General features: G+C 44.7%; 1 protein-coding gene across 3 annotated transcripts; it reads left to right on the plus strand.

Moving 5' to 3' along the window:
- The first annotated feature begins 476 nt into the window (after positions 1 to 476).
- vldlr (very low density lipoprotein receptor) lies at positions 477 to 20,458 on the plus strand. Of its 3 annotated transcripts, XM_083670307.1 has the most exons (20): positions 477 to 773; positions 3,789 to 3,908; positions 5,443 to 5,565; positions 7,807 to 7,929; positions 8,104 to 8,475; positions 8,957 to 9,079; positions 9,243 to 9,365; positions 10,955 to 11,074; positions 11,499 to 11,624; positions 12,024 to 12,195; positions 12,918 to 13,142; positions 13,266 to 13,384; positions 13,951 to 14,090; positions 14,332 to 14,473; positions 14,999 to 15,152; positions 16,334 to 16,392; positions 16,846 to 16,887; positions 17,562 to 17,642; positions 18,849 to 19,018; positions 19,564 to 20,458. In XM_083670307.1, exons 1-20 carry the CDS (start codon positions 707 to 709, stop codon positions 19,597 to 19,599), a joined length of 2,637 nt encoding a protein of 878 aa, XP_083526433.1. In that variant the 5' UTR covers positions 477 to 706; the 3' UTR covers positions 19,600 to 20,458. The 3 variants fall into 3 exon arrangements, with proteins under 3 accessions (XP_083526433.1, XP_083526434.1, XP_083526435.1); XM_083670308.1 differs by lacking the exon at positions 16,334 to 16,392 and having other exon boundaries at positions 14,999 to 15,148; XM_083670309.1 differs by lacking the exons at positions 16,334 to 16,392; positions 16,846 to 16,887 and having other exon boundaries at positions 14,999 to 15,148.
- Positions 20,459 to 21,763: the final 1,305 nt, after the last annotated feature.

A 21,763-nucleotide genomic window follows, 5' to 3' on the forward strand; every position in this document is an offset into this window, starting at 1 on the left:
GATTTGTGAATTACCTAATCATAAATACAGTATCACCATGTCACCATTGCCACTGCAAACTATTTAGATAATCCTAGATCATTAATCCCCTGTCAGTGGTTTGATAGAGAACTATGTTTTAGGTTGTGGAGATTATCTATCTATAACTACTGTACAGTAGGCTACTGTGCTTTCATGGGTTCTCAATCTTGAACAAATGGACTTTTCAAGTGATAAGACAAGCGTGTTTTTTTCCATGGAAAATATGACTTCATTGGATACTCTGACAAAGGTATTATTGGTTGCAACGTCCGATTAATGCTTGGTCTGTATTTCCATGTCCCCAAATGGATGAAGCTTTATGAAGCTCAGGAACGTTGATGATGAAACTGAACATTGTCCATAAAGAATAGCCTACCATTGCATTCACGGGTGGGCAGGGAAAGGGTTAATTACAGTATGTGTAAATGACATGTTAGAGGGGGGGAAAGCACAGTGCTCTGCTGGCGCGGTTATACGCTGCAGGTTCACGCTATCAGTAAATTAGGACATGGATTGCAAGTCGATGACCAGCTTGAGAGGAGGGAGAGCCTGAACGGTCACCTAAATGAGATAAAAGCGCGTGGTTTGCGGTGGTTTCTGTTTGCTCCTCGGAGGCGTATCGGTAGTGTGTGAATATCCGCGCAGAACGACGAGGCCAGCTTTCAGTGCTCAGCTACACCGCGAAATGGTCACGTCTATTCTGGGGCTCCTTATCCTACCAATATGTCTTCAGCAGTGCGGTTATGTACACGGTAAGTTGTCGACTTTAGACGCAGAAAACGATTTGTTCTGGTTATTTTGTTGTGACAGCTTCGTTTCAGCATGACTGTTTGCGTTTTGGTTATGACCATTACACCTGTCTGTGTCTTACGCAGGAATGACAGCGTTATTTCTTATGTTCAACCTTGCTCTTGTTCTGTTTACGGCCCAAACATACGGGCAACACATTTTTACTGCGTGCTGTCATGATTTATTATGTAATTGGTTTATAATAATCAGTGGTAGACTGTTGCGTGAATTGGCCACTTTATATTTGCGTATCCGTATGAATATTAAAGGCCTATCCTAATCATTCTTTCAAAGGCGTTTAAGCTAAGGCCCCATATGTATGCTTTTGATATACAGTGACATTAACGCATGTTATTCAAAATTATCATTTTGGTTAGGCTACAAAATACCCGAATACAACCAATGCCTGCGTGTCGGGAAATAACCTGTTATGTTTCTATTTCGGAGTCCTCTGTTAGCATTTTCTCTCTAAAGGATTTTTTCCCCAGTACGTTGTTAATTTATTTATTTATTCCTGAAGATGGGGCCGAGCCTTCAGTGGATTGATATGGTGGTGTAACAGTCGGCTGTCGGTCCGCGTAGCAACACCGCATTCTCCTGGAAACGGGCTGATGGGGGGTGACCGGGGGGTGGGGGCGCAATTTACCAAGACCAGGTGACCGTGATTATTTGCGGCGTGTAGGCTATACTATTAGATTGCGGTAATTGAACTCTTTGGTTGGGTTAGCCCAATTGAAAAGGCCTATTTGAAGATGCAATGTTTAGGTTGCCATTGAGCATTAATAAGATTAGTGCCCAACCGTGAAAATGACATTTTGTTACAGCGACATGGAGACGCGCTTTTGTTCTGAGCATATTGTTTATTGTTGGTGTGAAATAAAAGGGACGCTATACGCAAATTAGATATTGATCTGCTGACCTAATTAAAATGGAGATGCAGGCATATTATCCACGTTTATTGTGAGGCCCATCCGAACCGCGCTCACTGGCTCGTTGTCTTCAGACAGTAGTCTACCCCAGGGGTCTACAGACGTCCGCAAGTGGCAAGTAAGCATGCTGCAACTCAATTACTGAGGGAAATGTTGTTGTCACCATGAAATCTATGCAATCAATTCAGCATAAACCCTACAATATTAATTAAACATTATGCAACAAGGGAATAAGCGCTACATTTAGAATGTGTATTTGTAGATTAATTAAGAATATAGATTGTGGCCTAGTTGTAATTGTTTGGTAAGAATTCATATTTAGCCCACAGCATAACTGCCTCGTGTTTGTACAAATGTATCCTGTTTATCAAGTCTGTTATGATTACAAAATGCCAATATCCTGATGAGTCAACAACAATTCATATTGCATCATGTTGGATGAGACTGGAGATCAGAAAATATAGTCTTTGAGGTTCCTTCCTTCCTATAATCCAGTTAACTGTATACCAAGACACGGACATAATGGTTGTTTTTGATCAACACTGGGGTAAGCACAACCCGATGCCTTGGGCAAGCTTACATGTTCACTTTTCAGTGAAGCAACCTCAGCCTTAAATGTGGCACATCTGATGAGTTGCAAGTTTACTGTGAGTGTGACGTGAACTGCTTGCTCCATAGCCAACATCAGATTAGAAATAGCTTAGTTTCATTGGTTTCTACTTGTCTCCATTTATTTTTGGCTTGGGAATGCAACAAACCATTACTGAGTTATCATCATCGTTGAGGTAGTTGACCCGGCTGTAGGTAGTGCAGTCTGTCACAGTATCATTGCTCTCAAGAACTGGCCTGAAACTTTGGACATGAGTGGCTTGTATGATAAGTATTGTAAAATACTTTAATGTGTTATCCTTTTTGTACAATGATATTTTTTCCAAAAATAAATCCTATTCAATCCTAAATCCATGATTACGCCAAGCCATATAGCCTGTATGTAGACAATAAGCATATACTAGCCTTTATCAGCATCTTGTTTGTTACAGACCTGGAGCCCCCGTTGCTTAACACTCTGCCTTATGTAATCCTATTAACCTATGGGTTGCCACTTGAACACACTAAATTCAAGTCCCCTGGGCACATATTGTATGCTTGAACACATTATACCTTTTATTAGCTTGCACAACATTTGGATCCAAAAAGGATCTCCGCCATTGTTACCAGACGGTGTTAGCTCCACAAGCAAATGCCTAAGATCTCTCAGCAGGCTAACACAGTCTTGTGGTGCTGGAGACCTGGGTTTGAGCCCAGTCAGTCACACAGGCAATGCAACACTGACACCCAAGATCTTGGGCCACATTATTCAGGATGACAATGATGATTCCCAGCCAAACTATTGTTATTGTTAAGGAGTACATGACTCTGAAATCATTTTCAAGTATATTTCTCATCAGTCCACTAAGTTTGGTCCCAAAATATTATTTTGTGCATACAAGCCTCCTAATAACAAGCTTATATTTACTTCCTGAAAAAGTGAGATGTTGTGTTTTGACTGGTCTCTAGTAAACCTACCATTCCCAGGTAGGTGATCATTATGGTGGTATTGCACTTCCCTGCAGTTTCCCATGCTGAGCGGATGATCACACAGCCAGTCTGAGGAGCTAGGGGATGTTGGATGCGTTGAGCATTGGCTACATCCTGTCACATTAGGAGGCATATGCCATGCTTGACTCTGGTTGATACTACCCAAGGCAGATGCACCTACAATGCAGTCTTCAAAGCTGTACTGTTTCTTTAAATATTTGCTACTTACATTTCCATCATCCTGAACGCATTCCCTGGATGATTTACAGGAAACCAGACAATCCAAAGCTAGCACACCTTGCGTTGCCACATCAGTTCCCATGTAATATAGTGTACAAAAGAATACAATGGGAACTTCACAGTGAGCAATGAGTTATATCATGGGAACTGATGGGGATAACCTTGCGTAGCCTGCACCCTTGGCGCTACACCCTGAGCTTCAGTAATGTTGTGTTTCCTTGCCCTCTCCAGGATCAAAGACGGAATGTGAGCCCTCCCAGTTTCAGTGTGGCAATGGCCGCTGCATCCCGTCTGTTTGGCAGTGTGACGGGGACGAGGACTGCTCCGACGGAAGCGACGAGAACACCTGCGGTGAGAATGACCAGGAAATATATGGTGACATGCAGGGACACACACGTATACTGTACACTCACACTACCCCCTTCCCAGTTGCTGCCAAAATCACCTGCATACTACTGTGTTGGAGAAGTACCCATGTTAGCTTGGCCCCATTGGTGCCACACTAGAATACACCAGGGCCTTGGTGACCTGGTGCGGCAGAGGTTTTGGAGAGCTAAAAATGGCAAGAGACAGCGATGTGTCTCTGAGCCCCATCTGGGCAAATGGATGCTTTTCTCCTTGATTCTGTGTGATATCTGGGTCATGGATGGTGCTGGGAAAAGGGAGGGAGAGGAGTGGGAGGGAGGGAGGGAGATGGGAGGAGTTGGCATAGAAAGGAAGCGCCTCCACTCAATTAAATCTGTGCTAATGTAACAACCACCTTGTTTTTGTCCCAAATGGATTACCTGGCCATGTCTTTTATTTGTACTGTAATCCACCTCTCTGCATGCAACTCCCGCTACTTTCCCTCAAGGGAGCCACAAATACGTGACTTTGTTATATTATCCTCAGTTTTATTTATTCTCTTTATTTATTATTTAGAAGCTGTGTTTTTAAAATGGTCAAAGAAATCAAATCAAATACCCACTGACTGTTCAGTCCACCCAAGTCCAGTCAGCTAAACCTCTTGTCCTGGTGATACAAACAGACTTTTAGAATATTTATGTGCCTCTGCCACTTATTGCCATTCTAGCCACAGTGAGGAGTTCCCTAGAGGAGGTACTTGAACACACAGTGGACATGAAGGGACTGAGAATGGCTTGTGGGGTGGGGAGTTTGGGGGTGGGTGAAGTCTTGTACTAATATAGACTTGAATGTGTCTGGCTTTGGGGTACCTTGGTTGGCAGGCAGCCACCTGGGAACTGATATTTACCTCACTTTGCAATTCAGAACAAAGATTTGTCACTTAACCCTAATTCACATTCCAGAGCCCAGCTGAGCTGTACGGGGGCTGTGGCGCATCCGCCATTGTTGCTGTAACAGTGCTAGACCTGACAGTGTGAAAAGAAAATATCCGAGCCAGTACAGTACGGTTTTGCTCAGCCTTGTAGTGTGTAAAGCCCCTTAGGCTCTGTCCACAAATGACCCCTAGCCTCTACTCCCTAGAGTAGGCTTGTTTTACATGCAGTATGAAGTGACTGGATTGATATATACGCAAGATTCTGGAAAATGCATATAGCTCATCAGATGGCAAGGTGGAGCTATCGCCTATCCAATCATTTTAGAGCTGCGCAAATGTCAAGGGGTAGGGGGCTACTGTTTGACAAACGACCAGTCATACTGGAGCCTTTTTCACACTGACCTGTGATGGCTCGGAAATGTTTTCACGTCGTCTCTTTGCAGCACTGTTACAACGACTATAGTGGATGCATAACCAGGCCAGCACCGTACACCTCGGCTTGGCTCAATCGTGGGAAAGGAGTGCAAGTCTTTCTCTTATTCTGATTCCGAACTCTGTGTACCTTACCCTTCTAACCTACTTCATGCCTCTTGTCGCCCTCTGCAGTCAGGAAGACCTGTGCAGAAGTGGATTTCGTCTGTCAAAATGGCCAATGCGTCCCCAAGAGGTGGCACTGTGATGGGGAGCCGGACTGCGAGGACGGATCTGACGAGAGTGTGGAAGTGTGCCGTAAGTCGCCCATGTCGAGCTTTGCTTTTTTGCCCCCTCAGTACTTTAATGACAAAAGCCAGGTGAAATGGCTTCAACTTTAAACTAGTCTTTTAGGATCGTTAAAGACATTGCCCCTTTTTGAATAGTTTTAACAATGCACTCTGAAAGGAATGAATCCATCCTTCTTCCTTCCATAGAAGAAATCGCTAATCTGACATGCTTTGATTGGTGAAGGCAATGCAATGGAAAGCTCACTTGGATAATGCCAATTGTAGAATATTCAAACAAGGGCCACCATATTCAATCCCACATTGAAGCATGTAGGCTCGCCATGTGGTTCATACTGTCTAGTGTCGGCCAATGCAACAGCTGTGCAAGTTTTTGGACATGCCGTTGGATTCAGTCCATTGGATCGTGTTACTTAAAGCTCTTTCCAGTGTTTGTCCGCCCATCCCCCCCCCCCAACACACATACAAGGTCACCAGGTGGCCACATTAAACAGGGGCCTTAATTTAATGTTCCAAATACAGTAAGATGATCCTTCCATATTAGGCGGGACGGTGGCCATGTATTCTACTCAGCCGTGCAAGAGTGCCTGTCGTGTTTACGGTGGCGTACGTGCACACTTGATATCACTGGTTTTGTTTGACCAGCTGTTGGAAATGTTCCGTCAGCAGTGTCTGTGTGCGGTCATGCAACTTGAGGAACTAGGTCTATTCTTTCTGCTTTTAACTTTCAGCAAAAGTGAGTGTCTTATGAGTCATAGAAGACCTTGCATATGACTCTCAATACACTCTATGAGTTATTGTAAACTGGGTCACTATAGTCTGCTCTGTATGAGCTAGCCCATGTCTATGATGTACCTGTACATATGATAGTATTCTGCTCCAGCCTCATAATGGCAATATGATAATAGTCTTCTCTGTGTGAGTTAGCCAATGTCTTTGATGTACCTGACTGTAGATATGTGTTCTGCTCTAGTTAGCCTAATACCTGTGGTGGGGATATAATACTAGAGTCTGTTCTGTATGAGCTACAGGTAGCCCATGTCTAATATATACCTGTAGATATAATGCTGTTCTGCTCTAGTTAGCTTCACAAAGTGTACATAATGGTACTATAGTCTGTTGTGTATGAACTAGTCATGTCTGATGGGGATCTGATGCTTGAAAAGTTGACCTTTTCCTGTGTTTTCCTCAGCATGTTCTTTCATGTGCAGTGCTCACAAATGGAGTTTTATTGATTTGCTACCTACTAGCTAGCACTCCTCCCTGACTACACATTATAACCCTCTGTTGCATTTCTGCTCCATTTCAGTGATCTGACGCATAGATTCCACTTCAAACTAATAGGCATTCTATTATGGATCAATAGCCACTTCTAAATAGAGCCTTGTAATTGTTTTGGTCTTGACTCTTAAGTGTGGTTGTTGTGGAAGTATAAGTAATGAAATCTATAGAATATGGTCCCTGTAAAGAGTCCACACACTAATCTCAATCAAACGTGATCTTGTTGAACACATCAAGATCAATGCACCTGGGTACCCAGTGTGTATGTGTCAAATGTGTTTAATCGCATACGTTTACTATCTGAGGGGTTATACTGGATGTTCTTTCAATAAATCGCTCAGTGCTCCATTAGTGAGCCTAGCCAACCAATGCAATGCAGACCTGTGGTTAGTGCTACATAAGCCAGCCTAGCCCAGCACTGCACACCTGTGATCAGTCTTCCATTAGCCAGCCTAGCTCATGCATACCTTTTATTAAATATGCATGATCCTCTGCCAGAGGCTGGATTCGCTACCATGTCATACAACATACTCTAGAAGCTAGCGTACTAACCATTACTCTACCAAACCATTTGGTAGCATTGGTTAGGCGAAGGCAACACGTCTTCAGGTTTCAGGAAGGTGACCCTGCTGCACTATGCTAACTTGGCTATCAGCTACATACAGTATACTGAGTTCACCATTAGGTGGCCTCGCCCACTCCTGGAGAACTGTGTAGCTTTATCCATTCAAGAGGCTAGTTAGCCTGGTTCCCCTCCTGCAGAAGACCTGTGATCGAACAATAAACAACCAATGTTTTATTAGCCATCATGCAATCTAATCAATTCTATTCTTAGAATGTGGTAGTTTTCTGCAATCCCCCCCCCCCCCCCCCCCCCCCAAGACAACACACGCTCTGCTCCAATAGCCAGCCTAGGCTCGACTTTCTACTGTGCAGAACTGTAAGCAGCTCGTCTCTGTCCCCCATACAGACACCAGAACCTGCCGTGTAAATGAGTTCAGCTGCGGGGCGGGCTCGACCCAATGCATCCCTGTCTTCTGGAAGTGTGATGGAGAGAAGGACTGCGATAATGGAGAGGATGAAATAGCTTGTGGTGAGTGGATCTGCACTTCAGCCGTAGGACAGAGACGTGTCTCAAGTGTGAAAGGAAAACATTTCTATGATGGGTTTTTAGAATATACTGTGTATTTTTGGGAAAATAAATAGTTATTTGTAAAGGACCTCTTTTCCCATTAGCATCACAGCACTCTTCCATCCCCTCCCACAGGCAACATCACCTGCGCCCCATTGGAGTTCACCTGCGCCAGTGGCCGCTGCATCTCCCGCAACTTTGTGTGCAACGGTGAGGACGATTGCGGCGATGGCAGCGACGAGCAGGACTGCGCCCCGTCCTCCTGCGGCCCCAGCGAGTTCCAGTGTGGCAATGCCACCTGCATCCCTGCCAACTGGGTCTGCGACGACGACGTGGACTGCCAGGACCAATCGGACGAGTTGCCCACTCGCTGCGGCCGCCACCCCACACCACCAGCCAAGTGCTCGTCCAGCGAGACCCAGTGCGGTTCGGGCGAGTGCATCCACCGCAAGTGGCGCTGCGACGGAGACCCCGACTGCAAGGATGGCAGCGATGAAGCCAATTGCCGTGAGTGTGTGTGTGAGACGCTGCTGTCTCGATAATTTGAGTTTGCGTGCTTTTCTTGTTTCGTTTCCTCAGGAATAACTGATCTGGCAGGATGTGCCAGGTGTAATAGATACCTACCAATGCTCTCACCTATCAGTGGTGGAAAGGACTTATGGGATCCAATTTTATGTAGCCTTAAATTGCATCCCATCTGCTTCCGTTATATTGGAAAATTATTACCAGGATATGGAAGTAAAAAGCGTCTTGCTGTATTGAGTGAAGGTAAATCACAGAAATTAGATTTTAGATTAAATAAGTGAACCGTTAAAGGGGTTAGCTAATAGGCCAACTCAGGGTTTAACTAACCATTTAATGGTAAGTAAGAGTTGATGGGTTGGTTGTGGGTTGGGTCTCGCTTGCCAATGGGTTAAAAAAGAAATTGAAATGAGTGTTAACTGGTTAAAAGATTAACTAACAGGTCTGCATCGTCTTTCCTTTCCAGCTGTTCGTAGCTGCAGGCCCGACCAGTTCAAGTGTGAGGATGGCAACTGTATCCACGGCAGCAGACAGTGCAACGGCCTGCGTGATTGTGCAGATGGCTCAGATGAAGTCAACTGTAAAAACTGTGAGTGTCTCTATTCAGCCAGAAGTAATTTTCATTCCAATTTAATCTACTTGAAAAACAGAGCAGTCCCGCCCCTTCCCTACCACTTGCACGATACCTTTGCTTAACCTTCCACTATCACCAGTTTGTAAAGCTACTGTTGCTCTCTTTTTCCTCCACCCAGTGACCCAGTGCAATGGCCCTGACAAGTTCAAGTGCCGGAGCGGAGAGTGTATCGAGATGAGCAAGGTGTGCAACAAGGCCCGGGACTGTCCCGACTGGAGTGATGAGCCCATCAAAGAGTGCAGTAAGTGAAGGAACCTTGAGTCGAAATGTGCACTCGTTCACTCTGGCCTCAAATCTAGCAATGTACTCGTTGGGCTTATGGTTGAAACTCCATTTAGCCAATGCTTGCGTGTAGCTGATGTGGGGGAGTGAAGGTTTTAGGAGAAGTGTAGAATGTCTGGCATAAGAGACCTGATATTTTATTCACAAGATGGAATTTAGAGTGGAGTGTAAGTTCAATCAGTGGGCTTGAGGCGATGAGTGCATCAGAATTTGGTAAGTGGGTTAGCTTGTAGTTTTCACTCGAGCTCAATAATGAGGCTTGTTTTGCTGGAACTGTTCCAAGGACAGTTGACATGGTGGTCTACTGTACAATGTAACAGTATTTTTTTCACCTGTCATGTACTGAAGAAACCTAATGCTCAGCAGTGCTGTGGGTTTGCTGACCTAAAGTATATACACCACTTCCTCTCCCTACTCAACTGGTCCTACAGTGCAGAAATCACATTAGAGCACCTTGTCAGACAGCCTGAGTCAATCTAATGATTTGACTGATTTCATACAGGCTGTTGATGGCCCTTTGTTTGTGAATGAAGTGCACTAATAACAGACCTTGGTAAAATGCATCAAATATGGGAGCTGCACTTCATTAGTTTGCCTGGTACAATGTAATCTTTAAGCTAAATAAAGCTCACCTCTCACATATGTAGTTGACCCATGTCTGGTTGATTTACCTCTTCTATTGACTGTTCCAGATCTGATTCATAACTTGAATAACATCATTTTATTTTAATCACATGGCAGGGTTCATTTGACCACCTGATTTGTGAGACGAATACATAGATTAAAAGGAAATAAACAACACAGTACAATATACAGGGATCAAAAGTTGGTGTTCAAGAGTTGTCATGTTCGAGGATTGCAGAGTTGTTTTTGTGTCGTTCAGTTCTTGTTTTGACAGGTCTAATGTTGAGTGGGGTGTTTCCCTGTCTGAGGTTGTGCTTGTTGGTTGTGGTAGCATGTGTCTGAGACTGGAGATGGTGTTGTGCAAAGTTGAGGTAGAGCTGTGTTGTTCCTTCAGTCAGTCTGGGCAGAGGTTGAGGGCTGAAAGTGCAGATTTGTAGCTGTTGTATGTTGGTACCAGCCATGATGCGCCATACACACTTCTGGGTTCTCTCCATTTTGGCAGTCATGGATGACCTGAGTGCTTGTCCACTCAGGAACACAAATTGTTGAGCACAGGCTGCAGGAAGGAGGGCTTGACCCACCCTTCTGCATATGGCAATGTTCATGAAACAGTATGTCAGTTTCTGCTTGCATGTTTGAAGTGCACTGTTGATAATAAGGGGCCCAAGTACAGTGCCCTGAGGCACACCACAAGTCAATGGTTGCTGTGATGAAAGGCATACCTTCGCCTCTGGTTTCATATCCCAGAGTGTACAGTATGATGGATTATCTGGCACCTTGCTTGATCAGGCACTTTATTTGAACTGTGTTGTGAACCTTGTCAAACACTTTGGTAAAGTCTATGGTAATGATAGTAATGAGCATTAACAACCTGTTCCAGACCTGAATAAGCATTAACAGCTACTCTTCCATTGACTGTTTCAGACCTGAACGAGTGTCTGCTCAACAATGGTGGATGCTCCCACATTTGCAGAGACATGGTGATTGGCTACGAGTGTGACTGCACCCCCGGACTGCAGCTCATAGACCGCAAGACCTGTGGTGGTAGGCGTTGCAATTCAGACACAACACATTCACCCATACACTACTAGAATGAATGAACTTGATTTCTGCATCATGCCACACAGCGTGGCCTTTCCCAGATGCAATTATGACACGCATCAGAAGAACAAAATTACAAAAAGGAATGCAATTTACAGCTCAGCTCCTGCGAGGAATAGCACTGGTTAGATATATCAACTCCAATGCAAGACTTTGAAAAACAAAATGTTTTAGTTGTGTTCAGAATGGGGTATTGAGACACACTGTCAAAACAACCTACCAGTCAATCTAAATTTCAGTTCACCCAGTGCAAGACGTGATTCCAAAGTCAAAGTACCTCATTGTTTACCAAAAGGATTTGGATGAGTGAATTGCTATTTGATGTGTGTGGATGACTTTCACACATTCTTTCCCTCCTTCTCTGCAGACATCAATGAGTGTCTTAACCCTGGGATATGTAGTCAGATCTGTATCAACCTGAAGGGGGGCTACAAGTGTGAATGCCACAATGGCTACCAGATGGACCCCACCACAGGAGTGTGCAAGGCTGTAGGTAAGTAGGCTTACCCAACCCCCTACTCCTGACCATCAGGAGACCTGGGGAATAGGGATGTGTTAACCAGACCTAGGTTCAAAATAGTATTTTAAAAATGTCAGTGTCAATGTTGCCTCAAACATCAAAGGGAAACATCTGTCTGGCAATGGAGGCCAGATTAGAATAGCAGTGGAATTGTTTTCAAAAGCAGCCTGGCCTCTGTGAGTTAGACATGCAGCTGGGAGAGATGTCTGCCGTCCCTGGCTTGTGATCAGTGTGGTCAGTGCATGACTCTAAAAGGCTCCTTTGTATTGGTCATTATGAATGAGTGTCTTCTGTGTCTCTCACACTTTCTCCCCCACACTCTCCACGCTCTCCCTCCTTCTCTGACCCCCCCCCCCACACCCCACTCCCAAGGCAAGGAGCCCTGTTTGATCTTCACAAACCGACGGGACATCAGGAAGCTGGGTCTGGAGCGGAGGGAGTATACCCAGATCGTGGAGCAGCAGCGGAACACCGTGGCTCTGGATGCAGACTTCACCCAGCAGAGGATCTTCTGGGCAGACCTGGGCCAGAAAGCCATCTATAGGTTGATCTATTTAAATTTAGCCAGGTCCCATTTTAAAAACCCCAATTCACACTACAGAACCGAGCTGAACTGTACAGGGCACCATAGTTGTTGGTGGACAGTGCTGGAAAGGGCAGTGTGAAGGGACAAAGCCGAGTCAGCACAGCATGGTTCGGGTCAGCCCTATAGTGTGAGAAGCCCCTAAGATTCATCTCTTTACAATATAGCCAATATAACTGGCTCACTTTACCAAATGTCTCAATCCTCCACAGGACTACTTAACGCCATATTTAGATAGATGCTTGTCCTTATGGCACTTGTCTTGTTTCTCAGGTAGGAAACAGCATCAGATTACAAGGCAAGAATATAATTTAAATCATTACGGTGAAATCAGTTGGACTGCAGCTCTCAATGCTCATTACAGCCTTGCGACTGAACTAAACATGGAGAGACACCTCATCAAAATATGAATCTCTTTCTGATTTAATGCCACACAATTAAAAAAAAAAAAACACATCAGCCCTGCAACATGAAGCTTAGGGATGGGATTGTTGGAAAAGAATAGAAGAACAGAATTTGGGATGCAAGGACTGATAGTCTGTTATATGGGAGTTTTAAACATATTTTTGAAGTTATACAGTGTTTGTTTACCTTCCTGTTTGTAACCATTTAAGTACTTCCCAGCTATACAACTTCTTCCCAATGTAGCCAACTAAATGTTCCTCCTCCCCTTGTCGTTCCAGCACGGTGTTGGACAAGCGAGGTGAGGTAGGAAATCACATTAAGGTTATAGACAACGTCCAGACACCAGTTGGCATCGCGGTGGACTGGATCTACAAGAACATCTACTGGTCCGACTTGGGCACCAAGACCATTGCAGTGGCCGACTTCAGTGGCATCAAACGCAAGGTTCTGTTCAACAGAGGGCTAAAAGAGCCTGCCTCCATCGCCGTGGACCCACTCTCTGGGTAAGACTGTTCAATTTCATTGATGGTAATCAACTTTAATACTGCGCCTTTCATATGCACCTTCTGTGTGCCTAATGTGTACAAATGATTTTTTGATCTCGTCTCACTCTGCCCATTTTCTAGATTCCTCTACTGGTCAGACTGGGGCGAGCCAGCGAAGATTGAGAAGTCTGGAATGAATGGAGTAGACAGGCAGGTCCTGGTTGAGACCGATATTCAGTGGCCCAATGGAATCACCCTGGGTGGGTATAGCGTAATGCCATTTAAAAATAAACCATCAACCCCAAGCTTTGAATTGTCCTACCCATAGAATTGGGATTCATAGAACGCGTATATCCTCTGACAGTGGCAATTTCGTTGGTACACCGGACATTTTAACTTGAATAGGAGTGTATTTGTTCCAATTCTGTTCTCCTTCCATTGCCAAGTCAACATCCCAACACGTGCCACATCCCTATCACTAGTTTAACCCATTGTCATCTGTCTGTTTTTTTTAGATTCGTATCAAGCGTACTGAATAAAGGAAAAACCCATGTTCAATTGAATATACTACTTAGTCCAGGTGTAATTGGACTCTTGGGTTGAGAACTCTAGTCCATTATGTGTTGCTTTTTAGAAGCACTGTTTCATAACCTTTCACAACTGAGTGTGTTATAGATAAATAGTTTATTAATCCCGAAAAGGGAAATTTGATTGCACCAACCCAATAAAAAAACATCAACACTACAAATATACTGCATCATTGCAATATGCAGACAGCAAAATGTTAAACATGTCATAAACATGAATGTATATATTTTTTCCCCAGATCTGATCAAGAGTAGATTGTACTGGGTGGACTCCAAGCTGCACATGCTCTGTAGTGTGGACTTGAATGGCGACAACCGGCGGAAAGTGTTGCAGTCTTCAGATTACCTGGCCCATCCCTTTGCTCTCACTGTGTTTGAGGTACAGCAACATAGCATGAGGCACCAAGACTTGGCTTGCCAGTCAGGGGAGGTGGTGTGTGTGTGTGTGTGTGTGTGTGTGTGGTGGCGGCGGGGGGGGGGGGGGGGGGGGCGGGCTGTGTGTGCTTGTATGTGTGGGTGGGCCTGTGTCTGTGTATGCGTGCGTGGGCGGACCTGTGGTATGCCCTTGTTTGACTGCCTATGTGTGGCAGACTTATCTACAACCGTGATTTTCTTTTCAGGATCGAGTGTTCTGGACAGATGGCGAAAACGAGGCGATCTACGGAGCAAACAAGTTCACAGGCTCCGACGTGATTACCCTGGCCAGTAATCTGAACGAACCACAGGACATCATCGTTTACCACGAGCTCATTCAGCTTTCTGGTGAGACTGCCATATGTTTTGGAGAGAGGTAGGGAAGGAAAGGAGGGAGGGAGATGCATACAACCATATTGTTAGGGCCAGTAGAGAGGGAGGGAGGTCTCCTGCAGACTCAAAGCACCATTCCCCATCACTCTGTAATCAAATCTGTAGTATCCTTAGTACGCCATTTCATCAATGCAAAATGCTGGCACAGTTTTCCCACCACGATGAAGATTTTGGATTCAAGTTGAGGCAATCTCCTTTTAGGCAGTAACCCTTCATAGACATGCATTTGGGGGTACTGATGTATAGGAGTTTCACGCTGCCCTTGACCGGATCTCTTGTCAAGGCCTTGACGGACAGAAACCAATTAAATTAATTTGTTTACGTCTGCCAATCGTCTTGACTCCTATAGAAATTGTCCTTTTTCGATTCATATACATTTGTTTGTCTGTCTGGGCTTCTTAGGACTATCTTAACATCTGAACTATGGGCCACAGGCCAAGGTTGGGTCCGCCTCTCTTCATTTTATTTATTTTTTCACAGGAACCAACTGGTGCACGGAGAAGGGTGAGAACGGAGGCTGTAGCTTCATGTGCCTGCCCGCCCCGCAGATCAACAAACACTCCCCAAAGTACACGTGTGTGTGTCCGCAGGACCAGGAGCTGGCCTCAGACGGACTTCGCTGCCGACCAGGCAAGTACTTCGCTGCACTACCAGACCAGCCCCCCCCCCCCCCCCCCCCCCCTCCCCTCCCCAGTCAGGCAGTCGGGTTAAACTTTTAGGAGTTCTCTTTCGAGCTTTCATTCCCATTCTGTGCCTGAGTCACTCAAGCATGCGTGTGTTGAAATGTGTTGCTTGTGAAGGGAGACAGCTTGTAGTTTAGCTGAAAGTCTCTCTGTTCTTCATTCTGCTCTGACCGCTTTCTGCTACCAGTCTGAGCCGCTTTGCTGTCAATGTGCTGCCCCTTTTCTTTAGATTCACAAACATCAATGATCTGGGAGGGGAAGCATTTAAAGCATTTAAACTCCTTGAAGGGTGAATGTACCACCCAAGGGGTGGTGGGGGAGGGGGGTGGTGGTGGTGGTGGTGGTATGTGTGGTTTGTGTCCAAAAGCAGGATGGGAATCACTCGATGAATGCTTATGCTGCTTTTTGACTTGATCCAGGAAGCTCCTATTTCGTTTAGTACCAACCACCAATAGCTAGTCACTGTTTTATTAAATAAATCAATGGCTTCCATGGTAAGTGATGTGAAGTAAGTGGAATGGTAACCATGGTCCATTGTGTTAAATGCTTTTACTTGACTGGGATAAAGGACATAATCTGGTTATAGTCAGCCTAGTGGACAAAGCTCTTGCACTCGGGCTGTGCACCCCATTGACATGGACCAAAATCTGCATACTTTTTATCACTTCAGAGCATCGAGGAATAAAGACGTTTGTAGGGTTAGTGCTTTGGCCCAGATAATGATCACAAACCAACATTTGTGACTTAGATTGCACAATTGTAGAATTATTGGTGATTTGTTACCAATTAGTTTCGTCATTTCATCTTGTCATGGAATCCGTCTGTCCCTCCATGTCCATGTCCCTCATCACATCATCTTCATATCATTCATAATCAGTATTGTGACCAGTATTATTGATATTGTTTCAAATTCCCCCCCCCCCCGTAATATTTCTCGGTCTTCAATAAGCTGCTTGGCTTTGCTTTTGCTCAATTTTTCCATACTTTCCCACCAGGAAAATGACAAGGCAATGTGTTACCTGAAACGGTTCCATATGTCACATGGAAGTAGAGGAAGAGTTTGTTTTGTCAGAATGTGAATTATTTTATTATTTTTTTCCAAAGCTTTGCTTTGCTCTCTTGTGATAGTGAGGCCTACCGCTCCCTCAAAGGATGATGGGAAAGCGCTAATACACCCCACTCACCCTCGAGGTAAAGACGTCACCTGCCTGCTGCTGGCACGTGTGGCTGAGTGTGTGTACGCTGAGGCCATAACCGTAAGCTTCAGGGCCGAGCCTAGTTTCACCCTCGAGGCTCTTGGTCCTAGTTGTTTCGATACAAATTATTTAACTTCACACTAGAATGCAAGTCTACCACCGCTGTGCTATTGTTGTATACTGATTCGCCTGTTCGCATGCAGCCTGCACATAAGGAAGGTTAGCACTTTAGCATGCAGCCTGTTAGCAACAGAGCCAGTGTAGGATGTGGAAGTTGGAGGCAATTCCTGCTCATGATAATGAATGGCTATTTTACAACACCATATAATTTGTTGCATAGCAGCCCATTTTGTTTGTTTAGTTAACTTGCTTAGGTTGCAACTGACATTATTGGAGCCATGCCCTTCTCGTTTGCACTGATCCTGGTGTTTTGTTGTTTCGTTCAAAGTGTCCACCTCGCCAAAAGTTGTCCCCCAACCTGTTCCCGCTGGTAAGCCTAGTTTACACTCCCTGCTCCAGCCAGCACACTGAGGAAACCCATCACTTATTTTCCTTTAGGGCTCAGTGTTATTGTGCCAAACACTGTTGGTTGGTTAGTCAACCTGGCTTAGTCAGCGCTCAGCTGACTGGCAGGGCTTTGCCAAGGAGCAGAGAGACATCCCCCCAGTTGGCAGACATGGCAGGAAAGATCCTTTAAACAAAGCTCTTTGCCCCCTCCCCCCCCTCTTCCATTCACCTACTGTTTTGCAAGTCATGTCACTACCCTGACTCTCACCTCAAACCATCTTTCATTGCTCATTTTCCTGGTCCATCAGTTACATGACAGATCAAGCATATTGTACTGTAGACCCAAAGTATGTGTTGTACTGTTAACTCTTGGTACAAAATATGTCCCTATACTGGTTACAACTGGGTTGTGTTCACTAGGCACAACATTAGCATTTTTGCAATGGAAAAGGAACATAGGTTTTCTCAGGATAAATCCAGCTAGTACCCCTACCCATTGCACCCTGTTTTGAAATGATCTGTGCCTACTGAACACCACCCTGATCTTGCCCTGAGTAAATGGAGAATAATGCGGAGGAAAACTGAGGTGAACAACCAAATGATTGAACAATGATCACCAAATGATTCTTCATTGTGATTTAACCTTTTGCATTTCAGAAGCCAATGTCAGTACCTCCATACATGAGGTCAACCCTACTGCCAGAGGATCTGCAGCCGCCTGGGCCATCCTCCCTGTGTGTGAGTACCGCTGTGTCTATGACCCCTGAAGTTACCTTTGATTAACACTAAAAGAACAGCATGCTCAATAGCAATGTTCAGCAGTACACATTCTTCCTGTAAAGTGCATTGTATTGCATCTGTGTATGAAGTCAAAGTTCTTTGGCGGCAGCAATAAAGTCAATAAAATGTGTCGGTCACTGGGATAGCTCAACAGTCTTATGGCTGTGGGGTAGAAGCTGCCACAGAAGCTTTTGGTCCCAGAGTGGGCACTCCGGTATAGTCTGTCAGACGGGAGCAGGATGAACAGTCTGTGTCTGGGGTGGCTGGAGTCTTTCATGATTTTGTTGGTCTTCCTCAGACACCTGTTCAGTGTGGATGTCTTTGACTCAGAACTGAGCAGTCTTCACAACCCTCTGTGGAGCCTCACGGTCCCAAGTGGTAAAATTGCCATACCCAGGCGGGGATGCAGCCAGACAGAATGGCCTGTGTTGCACCTATAGAATAGTTGGTGAGGATCTTGGGTGCCATGGCAAATTTCCTGCCCGAGGAAGAATAAGTGACCCGTTAGAGGGAGGTGTTCATCTCCAGGGCCGAGCCTGGAGGGCACAATGGCATTCTCACAGGTGATATCCTTCTCCAGATGGGATAGAGTGGTGTGCAATGGCGATTGTGTCGTCCGTAAATCTATTGTTCCAGTATGCAAACTGGAATGGGTTCAGGGTGTCTTGTACAATGGAGTTGATGTGGGGTTTGACCAGCCTCTTAAAGCACTTCATGGTGAATGCTAGTGCTACAGTCATTTAGGCAGGTTACCTTTTGATTTCTTGGGCGCAGGAACAATGGTGGTCGATATTGGAGTTCACAGACTGGGACAGGAAAAGGTTGAATGTATCCGTGAATACTGGTTTGTGCATGCTCCGAGGATGCGGTCGGGTATCCGGCCCAACTGCTTTGCGGGTATTTACTCCCTGAAATGTCTTACTCACATCGGCCACAGAGAGAGAGCACAGTCCTCTGGAAATGTGCGAATAAAGTTTGATTCGATGCTACAGTGACCCCTGACATCGCTGGATCCTGATATCTTACACTGGCCATTTTTACAGCAACAACCCCATTCTCACTCGTCAAGCATCCCGTCACACCAGTGTGAAGGGGCTATTTGGTCAAGACACCAATGTTAGGCAAACATTCTGCTCATGTCCCTTTGCCCCCTTCTCTTCCCAGTAATGCTGGCCATGGCTGCAGCGGGAGGCTATCTGATGTGGCGCAACTGGCAGCTGAAGAATAAGAAGAGCATGAACTTCGACAATCCAGTGTACCTGAAAACAACAGAGGAGGACTTGAACATTGATATCAGCAGGCACACTTCAAACGTAGGCCACACGTATCCAGCAGTAAGTACTCCATCGCTGCTTATATAGCCACGTTATATCCAAAAGAGCCAGGGCATACTTGCACCAGAGAAATATGAAGCAGAGAACGATAACTTCCTGTTTGCAGCCCGTCTTTGTATGCACCAACAAGTCTGCTTGTGGGCGTTACAGCAAGTCATTCTTTTAAGGTAGCTGTTTCTCTCTAGCAACTTGTACACCATTAACTAGTTACTAACTGATTTGTGTTCTGGGATGGAATTGTTTCTCTGAACTTCAGGACAAATGTAAAGTACTCTCAGATTTTCTTAAGGTTAAGTCCTGAATGAAATCATACTTTCAATTCAGGCTCTCTACTAAAGATACATTTTAGTCTTTTAGAGTCTGCTTAACCTATGGGTCAATTGTCCTGAATTGCTTTGTGACCCCTGTCCTTACTTTCACTCATCCCCACTAAACAGTTTATCCTAAGCACTGGCAATCCTCTTCACCAGTGTTGCTGCTGAAGATCTCGTTTAAGCCGCTAAGTGGTCATCAATGAGATCTTCCATTTGTTTTTCTCCCTCCAGATATCAGTGGTGAATACAGATGATGACCTGTCGTAACCAGCCTCTTCAACACACCCCAGCGGTTTACTGTACCCTTCGGTAACCATGCCAACGACTGCTTCCTGAGCAGTGCTAACTACAACCACATGCCTTCTACAGTGCATTAGTTGTTTTGTTTATTTCTCTCTGGGGGGGAGGGGGTTGTTTGTCTGTAGTGTGAATATGATCATGAATTGTGTCCTACTCACACTGAGTGTGTCCAAAGTGTCAAGGGATTTATGGGGGTGTGGCCTCATTATCCCCACCTCCCTTTTTCCCCAACCCCTTGAAAAATGTCTGATTCTAGTCTGACCTTGCATTGAGGACACTGGTCGTCCTTGTTCCCAGGCAATGCAGGAAGCCCAGTCCTGAACATTTCTAGTCCCTAGTGGACATTTATCTGTGTGAATATTTATGAAATGCATATTTTAGGCAGTAATGTCTTCAAGATGTAAGTTTCTTTTTTCTTTCTTATGAACATTACCTCCAGAAATGCATTCTTATAAAGCTTTCTCGTGCAACTCTCTGGTGGGGAAACGAGCTCTATAATGAATGCGATGGTACAGCATTTGTAAAAACATTGTACATAATCCCCTCCCCCTAAGATACAGAATCAGGACTCTGAAGCACTTTGATCAAATGTTCCTCTGTAAATAAGATTGTATACATTTGACTGAAATCAATTTTTTGCTATGGTTGGGCATAGTACCAGGGTAGAGCAAGATGTATTTAAAAACTGAATTTGTTAAACTATTTTGTATGTTTGTGTGCCGTTGCTGTGAACTTTTATAGCCTTGTACAGGGGGGGACTAAATGCTCTGTATCGTGAAGAAACTGATTTGCAATCACCTTCAAATAAAACCAGACCCACAAGTTGTTCAACCCTGCTTCCTTACTTTTCACTTGATTTAAAGGTGCATCTTCAAAGTCTCTTGGGTGGAGATGGTTGGTCCAAAGGTGGTAATTTAGGAGTATATAGTCAACATTACGTGATTAATGAATAGATCTAATTTCACTAACAAACAAGGTCCATGTCCCTGGCATTAGTGGCCAGATGAAAAATTACCTCCAATTACCAAAAGGTGCGCACGAAAGATGCTGTTTGGTTCACTCATTAACATTTCATATGGATATATTTTCTGGGGGAGAGGACATGGAAGCAGTGCACAGAAGTATGGGAGTGTTCTGTGCACAGGATGGTAAATATCTAATGGGATGGCGAGTACAGAGCCAGGTGGCAGTAGAGATTAAGCTTTGATAAACAGGGCTTTTTACACAGCAGCACTGTAATCACATTGCATACCAATGCACTAAAGCAGCAAAAATGATCTCTATATAAAACATTTTAGCACAACACTTGTTTGAGAAGATGATCAACCTTTATTGAAATATTGTAATTTATTAGGTTTTTCACAAGTGCCAGACAATCACAAAACTTGCACATCTCATTCTGAAGTCTCTTTGAATCCCTCCTCACCTCCTCTGAAAAATGGATTGGAGGAGAAGGTCTGAGGGGAGAAACCTCAAGGCTTTCTCCTCGGAGCCTCCATCCATTTTGAAAAGGATGCGAGGAATCAAGAAAAGATTTTTGCGATTTGGCCACACACCCCCATAACAAACAAGTGAAAAACACACGTGCCATGCATGGATATTATGGTAAATGCGGCTAAACTGTCTATTTTGCATGAGAAAGTGTTCAATGGAGTAAGGTTCGCCATTTGAGTTGTCTCACGGTTACTGCATCTTTTTTATACCATACAATCTGAGGAGACAGGGCTGCCGGGGGACAAATTAATAAAATCCACTCTTCAATCCACCATTTAATTTTTGTGTTATAGTAGGGTGTGTCCCAATAGGCTGTTCTCTATTCCTCACGTCCTCCTTCCTCACTTCCTTGTTAAAACGCATAGGAGGAGAAGATTTCAGGTTTCTCCGCTTAGTCTCCTCCATTGCTTTTTGAGAAGGAAGCGAGGAGAGAGGATGCAAGGAATAGAAAAAGGACTATGGAGATTCAATTAGTGTGTTGGGCAGACAAAGAGGATACTCTTGCAAGGCTAGGTGGATTAGGCAGACAGACAAGGAGCTTGATAGGGCCTGAGTTTTCATACAGGCCAGGAGAGCAGGTTTCACAATGGCACATTTGTTTGTCTGCTTTAAATTGGATTAAAGGTTCACAGCAATG

The sequence above is a fragment of the Argentina silus genome (assembly GCF_951799395.1).
Source record: "Argentina silus genome assembly, chromosome: 5".
Lineage (NCBI taxonomy): Eukaryota > Metazoa > Chordata > Actinopteri > Argentiniformes > Argentinidae > Argentina > Argentina silus.

Excerpts from the sequence above, each read along its gene's own strand:
- vldlr (XM_083670307.1), top strand. The coding sequence starts at position 707 with ATGGTCACGTCTATTCTGGGGCTCCTTATCCTACCAATATGTCTTCAG. Across the intron at positions 14,091-14,331 it reads TTGCTCTCACTGTGTTTGAG|GATCGAGTGTTCTGGACAGA; the intron begins GTACAGCAACAT and ends TTTTCTTTTCAG. Across the intron at positions 14,474-14,998 it reads CGAGCTCATTCAGCTTTCTG|GAACCAACTGGTGCACGGAG; the intron begins GTGAGACTGCCA and ends ATTTTTTCACAG.